This window comes from Ziziphus jujuba, chromosome 6, assembly GCF_031755915.1.
Source record: "Ziziphus jujuba cultivar Dongzao chromosome 6, ASM3175591v1".
NCBI classification, from domain to species: domain Eukaryota; kingdom Viridiplantae; phylum Streptophyta; class Magnoliopsida; order Rosales; family Rhamnaceae; genus Ziziphus; species Ziziphus jujuba.
Genome location: NC_083384.1, coordinates 19,809,917 through 19,834,330, shown reverse-complemented (window position 1 = coordinate 19,834,330; position 24,414 = coordinate 19,809,917). Strand labels below are relative to the sequence as shown.

The 24,414-nt window shown below is 34.8% G+C and overlaps 2 protein-coding genes across 9 annotated transcripts; one reads left to right on the top strand and one right to left on the bottom strand.

Moving 5' to 3' along the window:
* The first annotated feature begins 1,134 nt into the window (after positions 1-1,134).
* LOC107403909 (O-fucosyltransferase 29) lies at positions 1,135-7,211 on the top strand. The gene is made up of 9 exons (XM_016010828.4): positions 1,135-1,761; positions 1,887-1,977; positions 2,220-2,296; positions 2,614-2,702; positions 2,787-2,976; positions 3,159-3,340; positions 5,235-5,337; positions 5,578-5,906; positions 6,348-7,211. Exons 1-9 carry the CDS (start codon positions 1,492-1,494, stop codon positions 6,661-6,663), a joined length of 1,647 nt encoding a protein of 548 aa, XP_015866314.1. The 5' UTR covers positions 1,135-1,491; the 3' UTR covers positions 6,664-7,211.
* A 478-nt stretch (positions 7,212-7,689) lies between these two features.
* Positions 7,690-22,932, bottom strand: LOC107430264 (uncharacterized). 8 transcript variants are annotated; one of them, XM_060818608.1, is made up of 17 exons: positions 22,285-22,932; positions 16,586-18,474; positions 15,982-16,488; positions 15,595-15,747; positions 13,950-14,308; positions 13,289-13,764; positions 13,102-13,154; positions 12,908-13,015; positions 11,302-12,825; positions 11,003-11,196; positions 10,690-10,798; positions 10,254-10,434; positions 10,024-10,091; positions 9,816-9,928; positions 8,838-9,725; positions 8,107-8,206; positions 7,690-7,930 (listed from the first exon to the last, which is right to left on the bottom strand). In XM_060818608.1, the coding sequence occupies exons 2-17, from the start codon at positions 18,462-18,464 to the stop codon at positions 7,914-7,916; spliced, it is 6,729 nt and encodes a 2,242-aa protein (XP_060674591.1). In that variant the 5' UTR covers positions 18,465-18,474; positions 22,285-22,932; the 3' UTR covers positions 7,690-7,913. The 8 variants fall into 8 exon arrangements, with proteins under 8 accessions (XP_060674591.1, XP_048319728.2, XP_060674587.1 ...); XM_048463771.2 differs by having other exon boundaries at positions 11,003-12,825; positions 22,285-22,381; positions 22,522-22,931; XM_060818604.1 differs by having other exon boundaries at positions 11,003-12,825; positions 22,312-22,381; positions 22,522-22,931.
* Positions 22,933-24,414: the final 1,482 nt, after the last annotated feature.

The following is a 24,414-nucleotide window of genomic DNA, read 5'->3' as shown; positions in this document are numbered from 1 at the left end:
TTTAAGAGTAATAAATTAATAATGACATTTTGCAAAGAGCTATATTTGGGTTATGAAAAGATGGGCTAGAAAATCTAAAAATGTGGTCAAATATATTACATACCTTTCTTTTTCAACAAATATATTATTTAAATTAATGCACATAAAATAATTAAATATAAACCAAAAAAAATAAAAAAAGAATACCCTATTCATTTCAAATTTTATGCAATAGAAATAAAGGGCAGCACCTCTCTCAAAATGAAATAAAATAATAAAAATTTACACAAATTTTTTATTATTCAAATTAATGCACATAAAATAATTAAATATAAACAAAAAAAAAACAAAAAAAAACAAAGAATACCCTGTATATTTCAAATTTTATGCAATAGAAATAAAGGGCAGCACCTCTCTCAAAATGAAATAAAATAATAAAAATTTACACATATTTTTTCACTCAATTTTACTGAAATATTTTTATTTCTCATCTAAATGATAAAAAAAAAAGCCCGTTGGAAGTTCGTTCCCTATCAACAAGGGTTTTAATAGGTGCCCAAAAAAAAAAAACATATGTATATATATTGATGCAACAATCAATTATAATGAAATTGATTACATGGTCACTATCTCTTTAATTCATAAATAGTATTACATGAAATCCAAAAAAATAAAGGGAAAAATAGACATTAGACGCAACAAAACATGAATAGGTAAACAAAGATATGGAAAATGAGAAGTCCTGAAAGAAACCCCTCTAAATGCGACATCATAAAATTTTCCATTCCTCACAATTTTCAAATTCCAATTTCACCCTCCAACAAATACAAATATCCCCAAACGGAGCCCGTCGTTACGTTGGTTATTCAGTGCTACTTAAAACCCGGAGAAAGCAACAGCACATACGCTGACACTGATACGCTGCAAAGCCTAGCTTTTCGCTTTTTATAATTAAAAATTAAATTCGGAAAATGGAAAAATTCTTAATACATTCTATAAAAATTTCCAAATTTGATATTTTTTTTATTTTTATTTTTTTTCCAAATCTAAAAAATCGGATTTAATTAACTGAGTAAAGTTTTAAATTATTTCAGCTATAATATGGAGTAAAAGAAAATTAATAAATATTTAATGATTAACAATTTTTTTTTTTTCTTTCTGTTTTTCTCTCTCTTTCCAAACACACGCACGGTCTTTCTCTCTCTTTGTGAAGCTCAAGGGAGTCTCTCACAGTACCCAAAAGAAGAAAAATAAAAATAAAAGGCTTCCCGGAGATTCATAAACACAAACCCTAAATTAGGGTTTCCATTTTCTGGAAGCGCAAAATTATTGAACCTGCCACTTGCATTTCCATTTTTATCTGCTTCTTTCTTCGTGAAACCGATTTGTCGGTTTTCTTCTTTGAGTTACAGTGTCTGTATGATCATAGAGAGAGAAAGAGAGATAGAGGGAATGGCATTCGGAGTAAATAAGATGTGAATTCGAGGGTAGAAATTGGGAAGGGGGAGCTGGATGGGCGTGGCGAAATCGTGGAGGTTCAGCTTGATGGCTGCGAACTTGGGTCTGTTACAGCAACAACAAAACGGGTACAATGGGAAGAAAGTGTTGTTGAGATCGGTCAGTATAATGGCGTCGCAGCAGAGGAAGCAGTTTTCTTGGACGTTGGTTTGTGGGTTTATGCTGTTTGGGCTGGGTTTGATATCTCTCTTCACAGGCCATGTCGCTTCTGATCTTGAATGGTATTCTCAGCGCTTGGTCAAGAACACCATTTACTCCAAGCTGGTACTTTTATTTCTTTCTTTGGAAAAAAAGACAAAAAAATAAAAATAAATAAATAAATATTTCTTTTTGGGTTTATTTCACGTATTGTTTTAGTGGGTTGCTTATATAGTGGAGTAATGCTGTAGCCTTTCGGTGGTCGAGAGCCAATTGATATTTGGAAATCAAAATACTCCAAGTATTTCTATGGATGCAGTAGAAGAGGCCCACGTTATGCTCGTAAGTTGATTAGCGCCCAAAGTTTTGTTTTTTATTGAGCTTAAAGCATCTTATGGCTGCGCTTGGAGTGGTTTTATTTAATGGGAAATTGCATTGGTTTTTTTCACCACTATTAGTTTTCATTTACTTTCTAATAGAAGAATGCAATAGGTAATTGGAAAAATTTTAAGTATGACCATTAAAAGTTGGTCTTTTGACTTGGAGATTCCGTGGTACTGACATTAAATGTTCTAAAAATCCAGCGGCTGTGAAACAGCGATTCTCAAATGGCTATTTGCTCATTGCGACTAGTGGAGGACTGAATCAGCAAAGAACAGGAGTAAGTGAAACTATGTTGTGCTGTATTTTCGTAAAGGAAGTATTTTGAATGAATTTACCTATGTTTTGATAATTTTTTCTCTTAGTAATTTCTCTTTGTGTGTATTATACAATCTAATCCTACGAATCAGTTTTTATTTGGTTTTTTGATGTGATTCTGATTGAGAGGTTCCTTGTTTGCCTAAGAATAAAATATAGCAAAATATTGGAAGAAAGAGAAAGAAAAAGAAAAACAAATGTGATTTGAGTCTCTATCTGTTACAATGATTAATATTATTTTACCACGGCTATACTTAAAAGCAATTTTTGTGCACTCAGATAACAGATGCTGTTGTTGTTGCACGAATCCTTAATGCTACATTAGTTGTACCAGAATTGGATCATCACTCCTTCTGGAAGGATGACAGGTAATTATATCTGTTGTTGTAACAATTAGCGGTAAGATTTTGTTGTAGTAACCATTCTAATCACTAAACTTTACTTTGATGCAGCGATTTCGTAAACATTTTTGATGTTGATTGGTTCATTTCTTACCTTGCAAAGGATGTTCCCATTGTCAAAAGAGTTCCCGATAAATTCATGCGTTCAATGGAAAAACCTCCATATACCATGCGTGTCCCGAGGAAATCTGCCCCTGACTACTATCTTGATCAAGTTTTGCCTATACTTTTGAGAAGAAGTGTAAGGGTCTCTTGTCACTCATTAATAAGAAATGCACAATCGAATTTCTGATTTCTTAGGATGTCAGTTCACAGCTTTAGCTTTAAAACATGACATCCCTTATGACACTTGGTTTAAAAATCTGTCTTGATTTGGTTATGGTTTCTTGCAGAGAGTCAATTAACATTCTGAAAATTTTTCAGGTTGTGCAATTGACAAAATTTGACTATAGACTTGCAAGTAACCTTGATGAAGATCTTCAAAAGCTGCGTTGTCGTGTTAATTATCATGCTTTAAGATTTACAAAACCTATACAGGAGCTTGGTCAGAAAATTGTCACGAGAATGAGAAAGATGGCAAAACGTTTCATTGCAATTCACTTGAGGTTTGTGCATGTGTTTACATGTATTATGTACATATGCATCTTGCAAATATATTGGATTACTTAGTTCACCTGAGGAATCTCAAATAGATCTATCCACTTGCCGTATTATAATCTCACTATGTTGGATTCCTTAGTTTAACTTGTAAGTATATTTGTTCAACCTATGGAGTTTCAAGCAGTGCTATCCACCTTCCACTTTACTTCCTCATTTTGTTTGGGCATCTGGAAACATCTCCCTTTGTCTTTGTTGTGGTGTGTTTCAATTGGTTTATGTGAAATTTAATGAATACTCACTACATACATTGGTTTCCAATCACTATTCTCCAAGATTTTGATACTAGTTTTAAATAAATATTCTGCATGAACTTCGTCATAGCTTTCCTTCCCCCTATAAATTGTGCTAGACGTTTACTAAGCAATGTCTATTAAGCAAATCTTTCATTATATTCTTTACATGGGCCCATACTTTGAATATCTATTCTTTAGGTTCTTTTGTGGATTGGATGTTGCTATGTGCCATTCAAATGACACAACAAGGACGTGGGCATGGATAAAACCTATTTCAACATCTGACGTAGATCAAATCACTTTCCTAATTTGCTGTAATATGTGAAAAAAAAAAAAGTGGAGAAATTAAGAAGTAAATATTTAGCTGATCTGTTATGGATTCTAGAAAGGGTCTTAATGATGTGAGATGACCACCAGGGCATCAAAAATAATGGTGATGGTTTTTTTTTTTTTTTTTTTTTTTGGTTGTCTAGGTGCTTGCTTAGATGGATTGAGTTTTATTGCATCCATGAAGTGGGAATAAAAAATTATATCATTTTGAACTTTGAAGTGACTGTTCAGACCTGTCTCTGAATCAATACATGTACATATATAAGAGGGAAATAAAATATATAAGTGTTAAGTTTCTGGATTTCATTTTTCTCTGAATCAATACATGTACATATTGAAGACGGAAATAAAATATAAGTTTTAAGTTTCTGGTTTTCATTTTGTTTATACTTCCAGCTAACTATTCTGGGGCAGATTTAATTTCACCACTTAGATATCAAAATGTGATCCCAATTGATGATGATTGTCGTGATTTCTCTAGGTTATCTGGTTCTTCGCAACATGCATGTATCTTTCATCTTCTCTTTTTTAATGTTTCAGTGCCATTGTAGAAGAATATTTGAAAACAAATAAGTCTTTGAGTTTACCTTCAGAAATCTTATTTATAATATTTGTTTTAAGAACATGCCCCTTCTAATAAGCATTAATCGATAGCTACTATTAATCACAAGAGATTAAAATATTTACTTCATATTATAATGTGGTAAATAAATTAGATTTTCTTTGGTGATACCATGTCCCTTCCACTGAAATTGACCTAATATTTTAGATCATAGTATGGATTGTCTCCTTCAACTTTGACAAATACTTATAAGATTTTTATGGTGCATATAAAATATTTTCTACACTACCGGTCTTGCCATCTAGAGGTTTTGCTGGAGGCTTTTATGTATGTATTTCATATATATGTTCGAGTATATCCATCATAACAGGTATATGCAGGAAGACATATATGTGTATGTATATGTCTATATATGTACGTGTGTGTGTGTGTGTGTGTGTGTGTGAAAGTGTAAATATGATTTTCTTCTTCTTCTTTGGGTTCTAGTAAAGGAATCACTGACTTTGTTAAATGAGGATTGTGTGGCAAGTGCTAAGGGTTGCCACATCGCATCTAGGATTAGTCAATGCATAGAAGGCTATGGGCTTGCTATAATGATCATCCCTCATTTAACTAAATCAGGGTTCCTAGATAAGAGAATTATTGTGTGTGTTTGTGCATTTATATATATTGTTTGAATTGTTGTAAACATGTGGCTGACACTTCTGATGGCAGGTTTGAACCTGATATGCTAGCATTTTCTTGGTGTTATTATGGTGGAGGTGAAAAAGAGAGATATGAACTGGGTGAAATAAGAAAAAGATGGGCAACATTACCTGTGAGATTGCTATCCTTTTTTTACTTCTGGATATATTTATGTTTTATCCATCTAAACAAGAGAATGATGATGTCATTGTTCAATATGACTATCAGTGCATTTTGTGTTTATTCTGAATATACTTGTAATGCATATCTATTGCGAAGAAGTGTAGAGTATTTTGCTTCCAAAGATTCTACAGTATGCTCCACATTTCTGTAATTTGAATTGATATCATATTTTGTGTCATTATTTTCACAGGAATTAAGCCCTGAAGAAGAGAGAAAGCGAGGGAAGTGTCCACTTACTCCTCATGAAGTGGGATTGATGCTCCGAGCTCTGGGTTTTGCAAATGACACATATATCTATGTTGCTTCTGGTGAAATATATGGTGGAGAAGAGACTCTCCGTCCTCTAAGAGAACTATTTCCTAACTTCTACACAAAGGAAATGCTTGCAAATGAAGAGCTGAAATCTTTTCTTCCATTCTCTTCCCGTTTAGCTGCCATTGACTACATTGTCTGTGATGAGAGCGATGTGTTTGTCACTAATAATAATGGCAATATGGCAAAAATTCTTGCAGGTCGGAGGTACGTTACCTTGTCTAGTTGCTTCTGAATCAGGCTTTTATGGGGTTAAACAATTAAGTTAAATTTATTGTTTCTATATGAAAGGATGAATAAGAAATTCTTGCTTCGTTAAGATGGCTTATGCTGAAACTAATCTGCCAAAGTAAACTGTACACTGAAACAATGCCCAAAAAAAAAAAAAAAAAAAACTTGAAAGATATGCAAATACTGTTGGAGAGAGCTAACAAAATAAATGCATCTACTTCTACTTTGGAGATTAAGTAAACATTTATTTGCTTTTATTGGATGTACGATAATAAAAGTATAGTATACTTGTTGCCCTTATAAGGATAACATCATCATCATTATTGGCTACTATTGTATCTTGTTTATGTTTATATTATCCTGCCATTTGTTGGGTAGATAATTAGATATTTATTGATTTCATTTCATGGTTTATAGGAGGTACATGGGTCATAAGAGGACTATCAGACCAAATGCAAAGAAACTCAGTGCTTTATTTATGGCAAGGGATAAGATGGATTGGGATACATTTTCCAGAAAGGTGAAATCATGCCAGAGAGGATCCATGGGAGAACCGGATGAGATGAAACCTGGACGGGGTGAATTTCATGAGTATCCAGACCTATGTATCTGTGAGAAACCAGTTAAAGATATAGAAAGAAGGCATGATGGAGAACACTCGAAACAAGTTGCAATAGAGTCAACATCAAAAATCAGTAAATATAACAAACGGAGAAGTTGGAAAAGGGTTTGAAAATACCAGAAAAATCAAAGCATGATGGAATAGCCAAAATATAAGTGAAACGAAGATATAAATTTTTGCATGTGTGCAGAAGGATTGCAGGATGAAAGTGGCAGTTTGAAGAATTTTATTATATAGATTTGGGGAGATGGTGGTTTCTCTGCCACGGTTTGGCAATCCTTGTTCGTTATGCCAGCACAAAATTTTACACGCTTGGCATTTCAATGGTGGCATTTGTTTGGTCCTCAGGATAGAATTCGTTGGACTTGCATTGCTGAAGTGAGACTCAATTGGACCTATGTATAGGAGAAGGTTCTTTAGTGAGCAGCAATTGTCCATAAGCATTTTGCTTTAGATAAGTTAATTTAGCTTTATAGGCTAGTCCAAACTCATTTCTGAAGCATCTGTGATCAAACAAGATTTGTGTTTATTGTGTTCTTTTGTATTATGACTTGTATTTTTTTTTTTTTTTTTCTGGTGCTTCCGTTTCTCTTGATTTTTAAATTAAATAACTTCAGTGTTTTATAAATTAATGCCTGCAAGTTGTCAAATTACGAATATATTTTATTTTTGGCTTTGTTCATTTTCTGTTGCATAAAGTGCAAATTTTTAAGTTTTTGTTCCTTCCAAAATTAACTTTTTTCAGACCTGTGTGATTAAAACTGCCGAACTTCATTTTCATTTCAAAAAAAAAAAAAAAAAAAACCCAGTAGCGCTACTTTTGAATAATTATGTATACAAATTGCTAGAATTGAAGTTACTTATTTTTATTCTGAGAATAGATAAAACAACCGACCTGTATTTATTTTTTTATTGCTTTTAGCAGGAGTCACTTCTTTTTTGTAGAAATCTTAATAATATATTATTAATTAATGTACGTTTATATGTTAAAACACACTCAATGCCCTCTCTCATAAGCTTAAGTTATAGATATGTATATTGATACGTTATAATTTTATGGCATTATTTCTGTTTCATTATTAAAGGATAAATCTTTTAAGATTGAAAATCATGTAAAAACGAGGAGGATCAAGTCCATGGGCAAAGACCTACAGAAACCATTACGGTGAGAAACTAAAATCAATATGAACATCTACCAACTAGATCATTACAACTAACTAAAAAAACCACCGGAATCAAGAAAATCCATCCCTAGTTTTATCCTCTATAAATATACACAAATTGTGCTGGGCATAATGGTAATCTTTAACCACCCATTCCTTTAGACTGGAAGTCTGGAAACCCATCTTTGCAAATATCTCTCAGCCATGATTATTCCCTGGCAAAAATCAGCTAGTCAGTTTTCTACTCAATGGCTAGCGCACAACTATACAAAAAACCTCGAGACTGAAAAGAGTGCTGAAACATCAAATATCACCAGGAAATTTTCCAAAATTGAGAAACAAAATACATTCAAATAAAATAATTAAGAATATAGAAAACGAAATCATATACCACCTCTAGGAGTACTCCTGTTCTGACTTCTATGACCCTTGTCATGTGAAACAGAAGGTATTTTTGAGATGATCAATGAGCTTTGTAGTCCTTCTAATAGCTGTGACAATGAATATCAAAGAATCAGGCTATATATATCAGGGCATAGCATGTTAACAACTAGTGAGGAGGGCAGAATGACGGTTAGCGACAACAAGTATGGAAATAAACAAAATACTGGCGAACAAGAAGTGGGAACTGGAAAGATAGATAAGACCATGGACCAGATAATGCAGAAGTAAGCAGACGAAGAACTGTATCCAAGAACCTCATCATTCTTGTAATGCAATGATTAACCAACAAAATTAACGTCAATAGTCAGACAAAATTAATTGACTACTTGTGGTTGATTTATTTATTTATTTATTGTTTTTTTATTTTTTTTCCCCCCTTTTTTGCCTTTTTCTCAACTAAGAAAACTTAAACTTCATTAATAAAAGACTAATACATGATGGGTTGAACTCAACCGACATAATTTATCTTTCATGCTGGGCTAGTCAAAAGCTACAGAAGCACACAGTGCATGCAAGAAAGCAAGTGAACAGACCCCAAAAGGGGGAAGAGCAAATGTAGGGAGTAAAGCTGGTTTGTCATCGAAAGAACATAACAATAAAACCATAAATACGCAATGCATAAGGTGCATAAAAGACGCACATTCAAAATCAAATTGACAAAGACATCATAGAACTTACTCTGGATGTTGGCTGAATCCTGCGATTAGATCTACGAGGTTCAACTAATTCGGAATTCGATTTGCCAGAGTCACCATTAAATACTCTGTCTTCCTCAATTTTATCCAGCTTTCCACTGGCAGGTGCAAGTTTTCCTCTATTTGCCCGTTCAGATTTAGTATTTGATGTCGAATTCTTCTTTGATGGAGGAACATCAGATGTGGGAGCCAATGAAGAGAATACGATTGGTCCTTCTGCTGCTTCCTCTATGCTAGAGAAGGATCCAGTTTCCATTTGATTATGCTTTCCTGATGAATTCTCATCATGGCTCAAAGAATCCTTGATTTTTGATGTATGGTCTGTCACTGTGTCATCACCATGAGCAGTAACTGCACCAGACAAATTGTTCTTCTGTGGAACAGTTCTACTTGATACACTTAGCTGCTTCCCAGACTTGAGACTCCTCAGCTTGGATTCAGCCACTCGCTTTTCCTTTGTATCATTTTTTGTACTTTTTAATCCACGAGATCCTGATACTTGAGGCATTAAGTATTTTGCTAATTTAGCTGAATCATTCACCTCATTAACCTTATTGCCCTGATCTGCCACATAATGTTTGCTAACTTCCATAAACTTCCGCTTCTTTCCAGGTTTAGGAACACCAATAACAACTCTTGAACCCTCCTTCCGCAAACCAGTCCGAATTGTTCTGGTAGAATCTGGCTTGTTCTCATTTCTGGTGCTTTTGCCAATATTAAACACTTTATCATTTCCAGATAAATCCAGTAATCTTGACTCTTCAAGTTTCCCAGAGTCTGCAACATCAATGCTTTTCAACATCTTATCCTTCCCCTTGACTTCCACTGCAGGACTGCCCAACTTTATACGTTTCTCCTGTGGTATATCACCCTGAATACCACATATGCAAAATGCAAATTAAATGACTAAAGGTTGACATGCTAGGACAAAAATCAAGCATAAGCTCATTAAAGATAGTACCTCAAGGGAAGAGGAATCATTTCGCAAGTTTGAAAACTCAACCCATTCTCCATCCTTCCAGATGAGAGAAGGCCGAAGATGCCAAGCTTTGACAACTGATGTTTCACCTTGAGCTGCAAGGATAATAGAGGGTGATTTCTTCACAAACAGAAAGATTATATATGCTACAATAAAAAAGCCTTTAGCGTATAGTGGTTAAACACCATACCTGGAAAATGGACAGTTAAGGTAGTTTCATCTTTTTTATTCTTTTCTGTGACAACTCCTTCCCACCAGCTGAGATATAAAATTAAAAAAATGAGGTACATTCGTGATACTAATAGCCGACATCTCAAACAAAACATTAATAAAAATAATTGTTACCTACCACATTTACTTTTCAGGTTAATCTTCAATTTATCACAATAACATACAATTAATTTACTATTAGACATGTACCTGTCTGCAATCCATGCATCAACTCTATCTCCAACTGACCAAGTATAATCCCCAATTGCTGCTCTGCGCCTTTTCCTTGTTCCCTCATATCGCATGGCAGTAAGTGGTCGGGCATTGCGAATTTTGGGTGCCTTATCGCCTTCTCCTTTAAGTGGCACCCATTCCTTTAGCTGTCCCAAGCCTGTAAATATGAAAAAGGAAAAAAAATATATAATAATAATAATAATATTATGTTAAGCATGATAACACATTGCAGAATTCTGGGGAAAAACCTCCTAAACAGGAAATATATTGGGATCCATAATAGCTACCAAGAGATGCAAATACAGCAACGGTCCTTGTTACAGATAATCATGCTCAAAATTTCTTTGTTTAAAGAACAAACAAAACAGGCAAACAAAGCACAGGCATAATCGCACAACTAAGGATGGGTTACCTTCATCTGACTGAATGTCAGCATAGCTCACATTAGCTTTCCCATCCTCCACACTTAATACCGTAGCTGTGAACCAGGCTGCTTTAAATCCATTACCATCTTTAAAAACCTAAAATCAAAATTCTAAGTTAAAAATAATGTACAAGTCCATCCAATACAAAACATACAGCAAAATCAACCTTTAAACTAGAGGGGTTTTAAATATATATATATATATATAAATGAATAAATAATATATGCCCATGCTAGAGGGCGAAAATTTAAAAGGCGCCTAAATTAGTAAAAAGTTCCATATCAGTTTCAACTCAGTTACCTCCACTTGCGAACCCTCCTTGATTATATTTACTTCGGAGATTTCTGCAGCTTTTCCAAATTCATTCTCAGCATTAACAGCAGAAGATTTTTCTCCAGTCTCTGATTCAAGAATAACGTTGGTGTTTGGTGTCAAATCAGAAACTTTGCGGCCCTTCTGTCCTCTTGATTCCCTTTTACTGGATGCAACAGAACCTGAGACGCCATCTACCAATCTCAGATGGTCATCAGTCAATTCCTTACTCACCTCTTTTACAATAGGTGACTTCTCATTGGCAGTCAGCTGTGTTCCTTTCTTACCTGATTGTCCATCTTTTGGATGCTTGGATGTATTTGCAAATTCTTCATAAGTAGCTGCAATAGATTGTTCTCTGACCACACCAATTGATTTCCCACCTTGCTCAGAGGATACTTGTGCTATTTTCCAATAACCCTCTGGGCCAAATTGTACTAACTCACTCAATGGCAAAGGATCGCCCATTGCAACAATTTTTCCAGCTTGTGATACAGCTTCTGCTGCCAGCTCAGCAGCTTTTACAATAGCATCCATGTTTTCAGCTCGTTTAGCAGCTGCTGATGCAGCTTCAACCCTCCTCTTAGCAGCCTCCCTAGCAGCAACAATCACTGAACTGGAACTGTTTGCTCCATCTTCACCCCTTAAGATAGATGCAGGAGTAGCCTTTCCTAATACATTCTCTCCAGAAAATGATATTCTTGTAGATTGAATGGAACCTACTGAACCATTTAAAATCAATGCTTCATCAGCCATTAATTTTGCTTGCAATGCAGCATTAGATGCAACATTAGCAGCCGCAGCTGCTGCCTTTGCAACAGCAGCAGCAGCAGCAACCGCAACAGCAGCAGAAGCTAATTTAGCTTCAACATCTGATACCAGTCCAGAATTTTTCTGCTTATCCAACTGACTCCATAAATCTTGACTGTGACTAACAGCTGTAGAAGCACGAGCAGCAGCATCCTCAGCTTGTTTCCTAGCCTCCTTAATTTTACCAAGCGTTTCCTCTGATAAAGTAGCTGTCTGCACTGCATTTTGGTCTACTTTTTGGAAGTGTTCAGAAGACGTAGGAGCTACTGAGGGAATAACTTTATCAGACGTAGGTTTAGGAACAAATGTTTTAGGGGCTGTGATGGTAACAGATGTCGATAGACTATTTGTATCAACTGAAGCTAAAACAGGTTCTGGTTGAGATTGAGATTGCAAATTTATCTGGCTAGGTTCCTCGGGAACCAGATTCTTTTTCCTCTTTCTAGGCTTAGGATCAGCAGAATGTTGCCCAACTGATGTTGCCACTTTTTTTGGGTCAAGCAAGGGGGAAGGCCCTGAGAACACACTAGCTGGACCCACACTTTGAACCACAGGACCAGAGGAAATATGCTTTGTACCAGACGAATGGGGTATGGATGTTTCCTTGATGGGAGTCAACTGAACTGCTTCTGTACTAGGAAATGTTGAAAAACGAGAACTGGCCTCAGGTAGAGAAGGTTGTGGAGAAGCAACCCAGGGGCCACGGAAGGTGGGCAGAGGCATCCATGAGGAGTTATGTCCAATAAGGTTCCTCATTGGTGGTGTTTGAAAAGGATGCATTGGGGTAAGTGCCTGCTGATAATCCACAACTGAACCTCTTTGCACGACAGTAGATTGCAGGGTATCACCAACAGGAGTAGAAATACTCCAAAGTGGTGATGAAAGAGGTATCATGGGGTTCACAATTGTTGGAGTACCTTTCGTGCTTGCTCGACCAACAGGGGAAGTACCTTTACTTTGGAGAGCACTTTGTTTTACCACGTGGTCTGGAGCCCTAGCACCTGCAGATATCAATTTTGAAACACAGCTAAACAATAGACCAAATAAAGGATAATTAAACAGATTAATATCAAGAGGAAGTACCAGTACGTGCGTGCAGAGGGGTTTCTTGATTAATCGGGTTAGCATTTTGACCATGTACCCTTGCTATACAAGCATGCCAGGCATTCTCCCACAAGCTTCTTCCACCATCTATAAGTGCAAATTTCCAGAAAGTTACTATATGTTTGTAGAAAGTGCGAACAATAAGAATACATAGATGGGTCAAGAAATCCAACCAGGTCCCCCAAATGCTGATGCCATGTATGCTTCTTCAGGTGCTATCCCTTGACTGCCAAAAATATATGTTTATATAAAAACATTGATAGAAGGCATTTTATTATACTAATTTAAGTCTAAATAATTTCTCTTTCTTATTCTGGAAATTTAGTACTTAATTTGCGAATAAACAAAGAGAGAACTCACATCAAAGCCCCATATACAAAGATCTGAGCACGTAATTGCACTTGCTGCATGTCTGTAAAAGGCTGTTGAAACACCACAGATGGTGAAGCTGAAGTATTCAAATCTGGCAAATTAGATGTCGCTGCACTGAGAAGAAAATACGATTTTGTATTAGTAGATTCCACATGTCCATAATGCGGCATCTCATTTGATTGCATCAGCTGGAACATTCCAGATTGGCTCAGAGACACATTGCTCATTTTCTCTTTATCTGATGGCCTCGAAGGAGTTGTGTCTTTCACAAGAGTTCCCTTCTTTGTGCTATCTTTTCCTGTTGTTTTAGCAGATGAACGCCTTGTTTTACGTTCGGGAGTACCTTTAGTACGACCACGTACGATCTCTGCATCAGATACTCGTACAGATGCCTGTGCAACATCTTGTGCAATCTTAGCATCCGATTGGCCTAAGACGGGATTTGATGAAGGTTCCGCTGCAGTCTTCAAGAAAATAATTATTCATAAAACCAATGTTAATATTTCAAAAAAAAAAAAAAAAAAAGAGTAGTAAGTCTGTCTAATTTTCAGTTCGTAAAAGCATCTATAAGAAGAATATTTCCAAAAGATGTATAATATAGTATAAACTTTGAGTAAAATAAATATATAAGGTTCACTTTGGGAGTTACAGATTGGCTATTCTTTCCAGCATCTTCTTTAGACAATTCTGCTAATGCGCTGACATCAAAGTTGCCACTTATCCTCTCCTTAGAGGTGTCACTTCCTTTTGGATCATGGGAATTCGAAGCATTTCCATCATCCTGATCAACAACCAAAGTAACAGGACTATTCTGTTTTGTTGATTTCTGTTTTGTTGATCCCTTCACGATCCCTTTTCCATATTTTCTTGGAGCAAGCTTAGGGGAACCATAAATAGGCTTATTCTGATCAGCAGAACTGCCTCCATTATCTTGTGAAACGAACTTGGTACGAGATTTAAGCAAAGGATCAGAAGCAACAGAGCTAGCATGATTCCCAGAAGCATCTCCTGCAATTTGAAATGTGGTAATCAATACGAAATATTTATTGGGAAGACAGACTAACAATAGTTGCAGAAACCAAGACATCCTTCGGCACTAAAGAATTAAAACCAAAAGTACTACCAAATATTAATAAAAAACAAATCCTAGCCACATTACTAGAAACATATCTGATAATCACAGATTTGCACTCGATCCCTCAATTCAAATGGAGCCATGATTAGAAACAATTAAGCTACTTTAAGACATGCACAGCAGACATCCTTAAATCCCCACTTCTTCAGTTTGACTCCTACAAGTAAAACTGTAAAACTCTGTAACAATGTAAGAATAATATCATTCAGAACCATGCAAGCCTTTTACCTCATAAGTGCTCCCTTCATGAGGGTCAACAAACTGAAAAACTCAATGTAGCAATGTGAAGAACAATATCATTCAGAACCATGTAAGCCTTTTACCACGAGTTGGAAATATACAACCTACATCTACACCAAGATTATTCATCTGAAAGGATACACCAGAAATTTTGGCATTTTGAAGACTTTCCATGCATAGGATCAAAATTATGAGATGACCCAGAAATTATTCATCTATATTACCCAGAAAGACCTACTAAATTTGGAGTAACTCTTTATCACATATTCATATGTGACAAAAAGCACATTTTTACAAAAATTCTTGGAATATATAACAGAAAGAAGGAAAGAAATGGAAAGAATAAAGAGTGGTTACACTAAGTTTGATCATGGAAAGGAGAGGAAATAAGTGGTCTACACCTTATTTGGAATTTGATTATGCTTAAATACTTATTTCCATAACGAATCAATTATGTTAAATGGTATGGTAAATCCCAAAACCATTGCAAAAATGCATTTTAAACAACTCACGAGGAAAAATATTATTTCCATTTCCTACCAATATCATCTCAAAAGAATGTATTCTGATTTCCTATAATATCTTACTTTTCTCCAGAATATGGTTCCTGACAGGATACTAGAGCAGCACATCAATGCTAATGCAATAGAGCTTCAAACATTTAAGAGTCAATATTATTTACACTTCAAAGAAGAGAAAACTGAACAAGTCATCATACATATCCTATCCAAACTTCCCATCGGAACTCAAAGACCAAAATTTTAAGTAGGACCTGTTATTTAAGAGACTTTAAAAACTCAAGTTATTCTGTAATAAATTAATAAAAGACAGAATCAATAACAAAAAATTAAGGTCCAAATAAATATGATGCCTCAAAATTTTATTCCAATTTCAAGATTAATTTTATTAAATGACTTACGAATGGGGCTTGGCTCAATAGTCTGCCCAGAACTCTTATCTTTAGATACTAGGGTAGCTTCACTGCCTTCCTGAGCAATTTGAGCTGTGCTACACATTTCCTTCAACCTTACACCAGGCTGTGTAAGCATCTTATCATTAGTTGTGGCTGGCTCTGCATCACATAAGATTTTAAAAAAATAAAATAAAATAAAATAAAAATAAAATACTATTAAGGATGAAAACGCATCGTATATCAAAAATTCAAAGAATATGTTCTTGCTAATACAACCAATTACAAATTATATGCAAGTTTGGAACAGGCTCGACCAACATATGAAGCATTTAAATAACGAAATAAAGGAGTACAATATCTCCATATAGAAGACGCAGAGTACCCAAGAATCACCTGAAGAATCTGCAGTATCCCTCCCTAAATATTTATCCTTGGTTGCTCCATTATGACCTTCAGGTGCTTCGGCAACAGCAGCCTCTTTTTCTGTAGATTCAAAGGCAACAAGAGACACATTCACCTCCTTAGTGTGATCCTTACCAACTTCACTAGCTGCAGGGGCTTGAGGCTCACTCCCAGGTTCTGTACAAGACTGACCAACTGCCTCATATGAGAGCTGTCCACCAGTATCACAAGGCAAACCTTCTTTGGCTCCAGAAACAGTGCCCAGCCCAGCTTCTACCTGAGAAGATGAAACAGGAGATGATAAACTTGTTTCTTTGGAAATGTTAGAAGCAGCTTCTTCCTTTTTGTCCATGTCAGCAAAGCCCACAACAGAAAGAGGTGTTGCTTGAATCTCTTCATGGTCAACATCCATTTTAACATCATTTTCCGTAGACAAAGGAACAGGATCATTTGTGTCAGAAGAAGCAGGTACGGAATTTTCCAAGTTAACATCTGAAACTGCAAAAGAAAAGGGAACAAGGAGGCAGAGAAGAAGTTAGCACATGCAAAAGACACATTTAAATGTCCATTAAATTGGATGAGTTCATAATGTAACCTGAACCACTGCCAATGGCAGTTGCATGTTGTAGTTCGGAAACAATCAACTTATCTCCTTTGCTAGCTTCAAATGATGAGGACCCAAAGCCCTTATCTGAAGATTCAACACTTTCACCATCTATATTCCTTGAATCAATTGGCAACTCTGTGCTCTCCTTTTTGTTAACCATTGCATCTTGATTACATCTATGAACATCACTGTCACTGTAGGCCTTATTTTGCTCATGTATTTGTATGGATTCAGCAAGTATGGCAGGTGAAACATGGTCATCTGCACTCAAATTTTCTTTTGGAACTTCAAAGGAATTTTTAACACCTTTCGATACTCCAGTAACAAGTGTCTCATTACCCAATTCAGCTGAAGAACTTTTAATAGTCACATCAGAAATATCTCCCATGTGACTGTTGCGGCTTTCATTACCTTCATCCTTAGACACATTGTTGTCTTCAATGGATGCCAAAGGTTCCTCAGACATGACAATATCCAAACGCTGATCACTTTTTACTGCATCCTCCTTGGACCTGCTCTCTCCATATGTTATCTCCACAATAGAATCCAATTTGGATTCTAGACTGGAAGCTACTACACCACTAGCAAAGTTGGCCTCAACGGCATGCCCCTCTAACTGAGCATCACCTATGACTAATACTGCTGATAACTGATGTTTATTTACTTTATCCTGCTCACCCCCAACATCCATGTCTTTACAAAGTACCCTATCTTCACATTTACTGGTCTCAACAGCAACTCCAGAACACTCACCTTCATTGCATGCATCCACCACACGCTGATAAGAATCACCTTTAAGTATGTTACTAGAAAATTCCCCCCCACTAATTATGCTATCTTTAACCGCGTTTACTTCTGCAACAGTTTCCACCTTTGAAGTCGAACAGAGAAGTTTTTCATAATTACAGGTTGTGTTATCAACTATATTTCCATCCATATTCTGACTATCCATTTGGACCTTTTCGCTTAACACATGACCACCTAGATTCTCATTGCTAACATTTATCTGATGTTGGACATCACTACTACTCAACTCAGATTTGCTTGTAATAATATTTTGCACAGATGTCAGCGAGTTGTCAACAGGCGTCCCTTGAGCAAAAGAATCTTCTTGTGCTTTGGCATCCATATCTTTATCATATGAAGTATCTGCTTCCCTATTCTGTGCATCATCTCTGCTGCCAGCAAAGGCATTTCCATCAGTTACACTTACGCCACACTTTTCACTAACAGCATTTGGATCCAAGTTATTTGAACTTCCATCGACAAATAACTGATCTTCTTGAGTTTGTGAACCATCCTTGACACAAGGTTGTTCCACTCCTACATCCCCCTTTAACCCAGAAAAGTTTCCAGGAATTTCAACAAGAGGTAATAAAGATTGTACACCTGGAACATCCTTTGTTTTAGAAAGAATGTTATCATCATGCTTCAAACTAGGCTCCATTTCCTTTGTTAAGCACCCTGGTAAATCACAGGCATCTGATTCCTCAATTATAGTCTGCGCAGGAATAATTTCTTCCTGTCCAACCGATTTTAATAGCATTTCAACAGATTCAGAGGAAGTGGCCTCCGACCATACATTGTTACACCTTGAAATGGAGCAAGACTCTGCCGCACTTGAACTGAACTGTATCCCACTACTCCCACGAGAGAAATCCTCAATCCAGCGGTTGTCTTCGTTACTCTCAATACCAAGAAAAACCTCAGTCTCAACCAAACTATCAAACCTCAAATGTCCCTGAAGGCTATCATCAAAATCAAACTTGGGAAGAGCATATGGCCGCAAAACAGGAGGGTATTTAGTGCTCCCTTCTCCAGCTAAATGAAGATTTTGGCTTTGAAAATCATTGTCATCATAATCCATGGGTGTATCCCTAAAAAAATGTTCAGACAAATGGAAGAAACTAGTATGAATATAAATCATTATTCCAAATTTAGAATTTTCCAGCTAAAGGGATAAATATATCTAATTACACAAGTACAAATCAGGTGAACTGAATTTTCCTACTTCAAATAATAATCTTAGGGGAAAAAAGGAGAGTAGTACAGAAAACCTTGTCAAAATGCTCAAGTCAATTTGCAGAAAGTCAATAGAAGCAATCATGCATAACACTTCGTGAACCATTTACAATCAAAAGAATATAGCTCTTCCTTGATCACCATAAAAAAAAAATTTAGCAGGAAACCAAAGAGAAACAAGAACCCCCTTAATAAACCACTCCACCATTAAAAGAAAATATTGTGCTATTCCTAAATCCTTGTTGCCATACCGTTAATTCTCATTCTTCTACAAGCTATAATCCACAATATATGCAGCGATATCTTAAACCAATGAGAATTAAGGACATCATACGAAAGAAGGAAGAATACAAATCAGGTGGGTAGACAGAAAATTGAAATTTACAACCTGAAGCACGTAAATAAAAATGGCCTGACAGGAAAACCCAATGACGTATTTCAATCTCCATTCTTTCCTCTAATAAAAACAACAAACACCTTGTAAAATACCATGTTCTGAAACAGCTTCTGGCCTGACAGGTTCCTACTTCTATCTCAGGGCACTAACTTTGACCAGAAACAAACATACTGCCTACTAAAAGCCAAATTTAACTTAAATGCCTCAGCACTCAACTAGACTGACTAATTTCTGTCAATTTTTTTAAGAAAAAGTGCCAGTAAATGTTTGTGAATTCTGACCAAAAAATTAAGCATTCCCAGGATCTATGCTTCAAATTAAGGACAGTAGAAGACAATAAATATATAAATATTAAAAGCCAGTAATCCAATATTTGCAACGTTACAAGTTTATCAATGTAACAAGAATCAAACAAAATGTACAAAAGAAAAACGAGATAAAGGAAATCCTATACTTCAAAAATTAAATTTTTAATTGACATTGTTTATTAATTTTTAGAACTCAGTTGTACTTATTTAGTTTTGATATTTTTTTTTTTGGGTTGAATAGTTTTGATATGTTTAAAATGATGTCTTTTTACTCAACTTATGAGAAATAGCACAATGTGATAGGTCACACCTTTTCTAAAGCATACCATCTGAAACCAATTCATTTTGTTTTTTACTGTATTTTATTTAAGTAGTGATATATGGCAGCAATATAGTATATGAGCTGCTGGGTCTGATCCCAGCTCATATGTAATCCATCCATATTTCTTTAAGAGAGCTGTCAATTGAAACGGGAGGAAAAAAATAGAAATATGTGTTTGATTGAAAGTCAATTTACTGAACATAAAAATAAAAATTCAAGTACATAACAAATCCTTTTCAATATTAATCAAGTAATAACAAAAGCAAAGCAATTCATTTACTTTCAAGTCCTGTTTCAAGATATCTACAAGTCAAAATGTTTCATCACTGAATACTTTGAAGACTCACATGAAGATTCCTCGACTAGAATTTATCACTGTTTAACAATTTTGATTTGAAAAGAAAGAAAGTAGGAATTGACAAGATTAAATATAAATATATTTATCATTATGTTTCTTACTTTTCACTCTATCCCACCATCACCGTGTCAGATACTTGGACACCAACAAGGATATGGATGTTGGACACTCCAAATGTGCGGAAAGATTTTAAAACATAGACAACTCCGACACTTGGACACATACATGCACCCGACACTACACCTAAGTCCAGTATTGTTGTACTTTTAAGCTACAAATTATCATTAAACACTATCCTATGCAAAGTTTGTAAGACCAAGTAACTAAAACAAAAGCATACTCATTTTTTTTAAAACAAACATTGTCCCACAAACTTGGCCCATGTTGTTAAGGATCAGGTAATTGTTATAATGTTTACGCCATCAAACACATAACTTCATCCTACATATATTATAATCACAAGTCCCTTCTAGAGATTTGAACTGTAACACCAATGCTCAAATCAACCATTAAGATAAGTTATTGATGGAATCCTATTTTAGGATGATGGGAAATAGTTCCAGGCTTTTTCAAACAACATTATTGATCTGTAAAACCAGAAGAAAAATTATTCTCAAATTTATCCATGGCAGGATACTTTGCAATCCAAGAGTTTCAGATTACATAGCAGTAAACAAAATAATCATCAAAAATGAAGGTTTATACCTAAACGGCTAAATGCAATCACTTAAACTTACCAAGCTGATTTAAAATAAGCAAAAAGGAAAGAATGTTGTAGATAAAAACAAGACATATGAAAGTGCAACTTCTCTGCTTTATGATGCACAAAACCTATGACTAAGAAAAAAAAAATTCAGAAGATTATTATAACACAGAAGTATGATTGACACAATAACTTACATCATGGAATGGTTTTTTAAATGGAACCAAGAGAAACATGCTATAGCTAAAAGAAGAAATATGAGAAACACTAACAGAAAGAACATAGATGGAAAAGAATAAATATGAGTGTACAAAAACAAGCCATTAAAAAGGCTGTACACCAAAGAGAATTTATGTAGCTAATGTTAAATGCATATAACAATTCAAATTTGCAGTATCCAATTGAATAAAGAGTTCAGTTTTTGGTTACCAACTAGCAGTATAAGGTCATTAGCAGGATTCACAGGTACAACAAAAATTTAGAGAATAGTACAATTACTTTATGACACATAGAGGGACTTGCAAAGTATATATTGGAACACCTGTTAAATCCCCATTAAATCCTACAAACACATATGCATCAACTAACAGCGTATCAAGCCCAAGAACCTCTATATTATGCAGCATTACACAGCATCATAATTATTGAGAAAAACAGGTCCCAATTATTAACACAATAAAAAAGCACACGCTTTAAATGTAACGCATAGTTAATAAATAAGAAAATCAAGGGGCCTAAAGCAGCAAACAACCGTTCAAAGGCTTATAAATGCAGGAACTCATAACTCACTTTTGATAGATACAAAATTATCTGATGTCAATTAGTTATATAAATTATAGTTACAGGATCAAATATATATATATATATATATATATCAAAAAGCCCAGCTCGAAACCCAAAAAATAAAAATTCTTTAATACAACCTTAAAAACCTAAATAACTCGTACATGTAACACAATTAATCACTAATTCTGTCTGACTACGCTGGTGTGCATCCACACACTAAACACTCAACATCACCACCAAAAACAAACATATGCACTCATAAGACTATGGGGTTACAGTCATAAATTCTAAACCTCACCAACATTTCTTCTTTGCACCAAACAAAAAAACAAATAAATAAATAAAAGATTAGACGTCCCATGAACTTAAATTCATGACTCACTTTTGATAAATACAATAGTAACTGATATCAATCAGTAATAAACTATAGTTACAGGGGGGAAAAAAAAAAAAAAAAACTTTTTTTTATATAACCCTTAGCACACTTGATCACTAATTCTGTCCGACTAAGCAAGCAGGTGCGTTTTACAGAAACTAAATACTCAAGATCACCACCAGAAGCAAACGCATGGTCTTCTACGAGTTACAAACACAAATTCTAAAGCTAACCAAAATTTCTTCGTTGTACCAAACAACCAAAATTTAAATACATATATATATATATATATATATAAGTTCCACGAACTTAAACTCACCATTCCAAAGCAAACCAAGGAACAATCTTTTTGGCCTAATTACATAGAAAAGACCTACACTTTTTTTATGGAACAAAAAGAGGAAATGAACAGTACCAGAAGAAGTAAGTCTAGAGACGCTACCTCCCTCCATCCGGTGACGAAATCCAGCCCGTTTGATCTCTCAACTGCTCCCCAATAGTATGTTCATCTACTGCTTTGCACAAGCCCTAGACTTATTAGTCTCGTTCCTCAAAAACAATTTTCTTTTTTTTTTTTTTTCCGCTTCACCAAAAGAAAGCACAAAAAGAAACCCTAACTGAACAAAGTCAATGGACAAACAAGTACACCTACCGAAGTATTAGTATTTCCGGCGGAACAAATTAGGGTTCCGGCGAAATCGACGGCGGCGTACGATAAAATTATTAGTCTCGTTCCTCAAAAACAATTTTCTTTTTTTTTTTTTTTCCGCTTCACCAAAAGAAAGCACAAAAAGAAACCCTAACTGAACAAAGTCAATGGACAAACAAGTACACCTACCGAAGTATTAGTATTTCCGGCGGAACAAATTAGGGTTCCGGCGAAATCGACGGCGGCGTACGATAAAAATATAGCGGAAGAAGAAGAAGACGAAAACGATAAAAGCGAGAGGGAAAAAGAAAGAGCGAGAAAGAGTGTGTGTGCGTGTAAGTGAGAGAGAGAGAGAGAGAGACGTTTTTGTTTTTCCTTTTTTGCCTTCTTTTTTTTTTTTTTTCAGTGCTCGTTTTTCAGAGAGAAAAACGTGTGATTCTGATGGAATTTGATAAAATATAGGTGGGGTAATTTCGTAATTAAACTAGACCATGCGGGGTAAAAATGGGACGGAATATGAAATGTGGCTTTTTATGATTCGTAACGGAAAGTACAACGAAATTGAACTTAGGTTACAAATGGTTCGGTTACAGACGCCTTTATCATGGCTATACTTATTGAGTTATTCTAATTCAACGGTTCTGATGCAGCTGTGAGGGAAAAAAATTAGTTGTGCATGTGACTGGTAGAGTGAAAAAATTCCTTTGTCAAAATCCAAACTTTTTGTGAGGATTACCACGTGGCAGGAAACAGCTTATCAGTCATAGATGTCTGACTTCTTTTGGTGCATAAGATACTTAATCGCTTTTCACCGTCAGATTAGATTACTTTGACTTTCTATATTATCGTGTGGATAAAGCAAAGAGCAAAAAAGTGGATGACCTTATAGATAAAACAAAAAGCAAAAATGTAAAAAATGTTGCATCAGATTTTTTATTTTTATTTTTTTTATATTGATATTTATTTTTCACGATTATAGAAATAAAATCTAAAATATATTATTATAAATAAATGGCTTTATTTAACAAGATAATAATGTTGCCAAACTAGAAAGAAAAAGAAATTTAGCTCAAATAGGACTTTTTTTTTTTTGTATACAATAAAAAAAAATGACATGTTTTTCAACCCATCAATTCATTTCCCAATAAAAAGAGTCTATAAAATCACTTCTGTCGTTTTCTCCATTTATTTAATAAAGTTTATTTATTTTTATTTAATTTATTGATATTATTTGTAATCGCTGATAAGAATTTTCATATTTTGTAATGTCCTCATTGTTCTAATGCATTTCAACCTCGTTTTTAATAGTTTTAACATTCAGCAAGCCTATAGTAAACAATGCATTTTATAATTTTATTTAAAAGAGGAATTCAAATATTCTAAATGGAATTTAGGTTAATTGCAAAGATGGTGGCATAATGTTAGACGCACAAGTTTTGAACTGACAATTTTCGTTTCTAATTTTCAAATCAAATAAGGAAAAGTGTAACCTGTAATATTATTTGATATTTTATTGCATAAAATTTATGTTATATTAATCTATTTTAAGTAAGATTATGAGACTAGAGAATAGCAATGAAGGAAATCGCTAAAAAAATAAAATTATGCAATAACAATATTGCCTATGCATCCATTAGTTAGTTTTACAAATGCCGCAAATCAATGATAATAATTTGATTGATTTGTGCTTATTTATTTATATTTAATTTATATTATTTGTTTAACTATTAATATATCTTATCAAATATATATATATATGTATGTATATATTAACATTTGTATGCCAATTAATTAAAGTTAGTACATATACAGCATTACTTTGAAAGTCTGACCATGACGTGTTCCAAACTCTATTTCGTTATCATTTGTCCATTCAAAATAATTTCACATTAAATA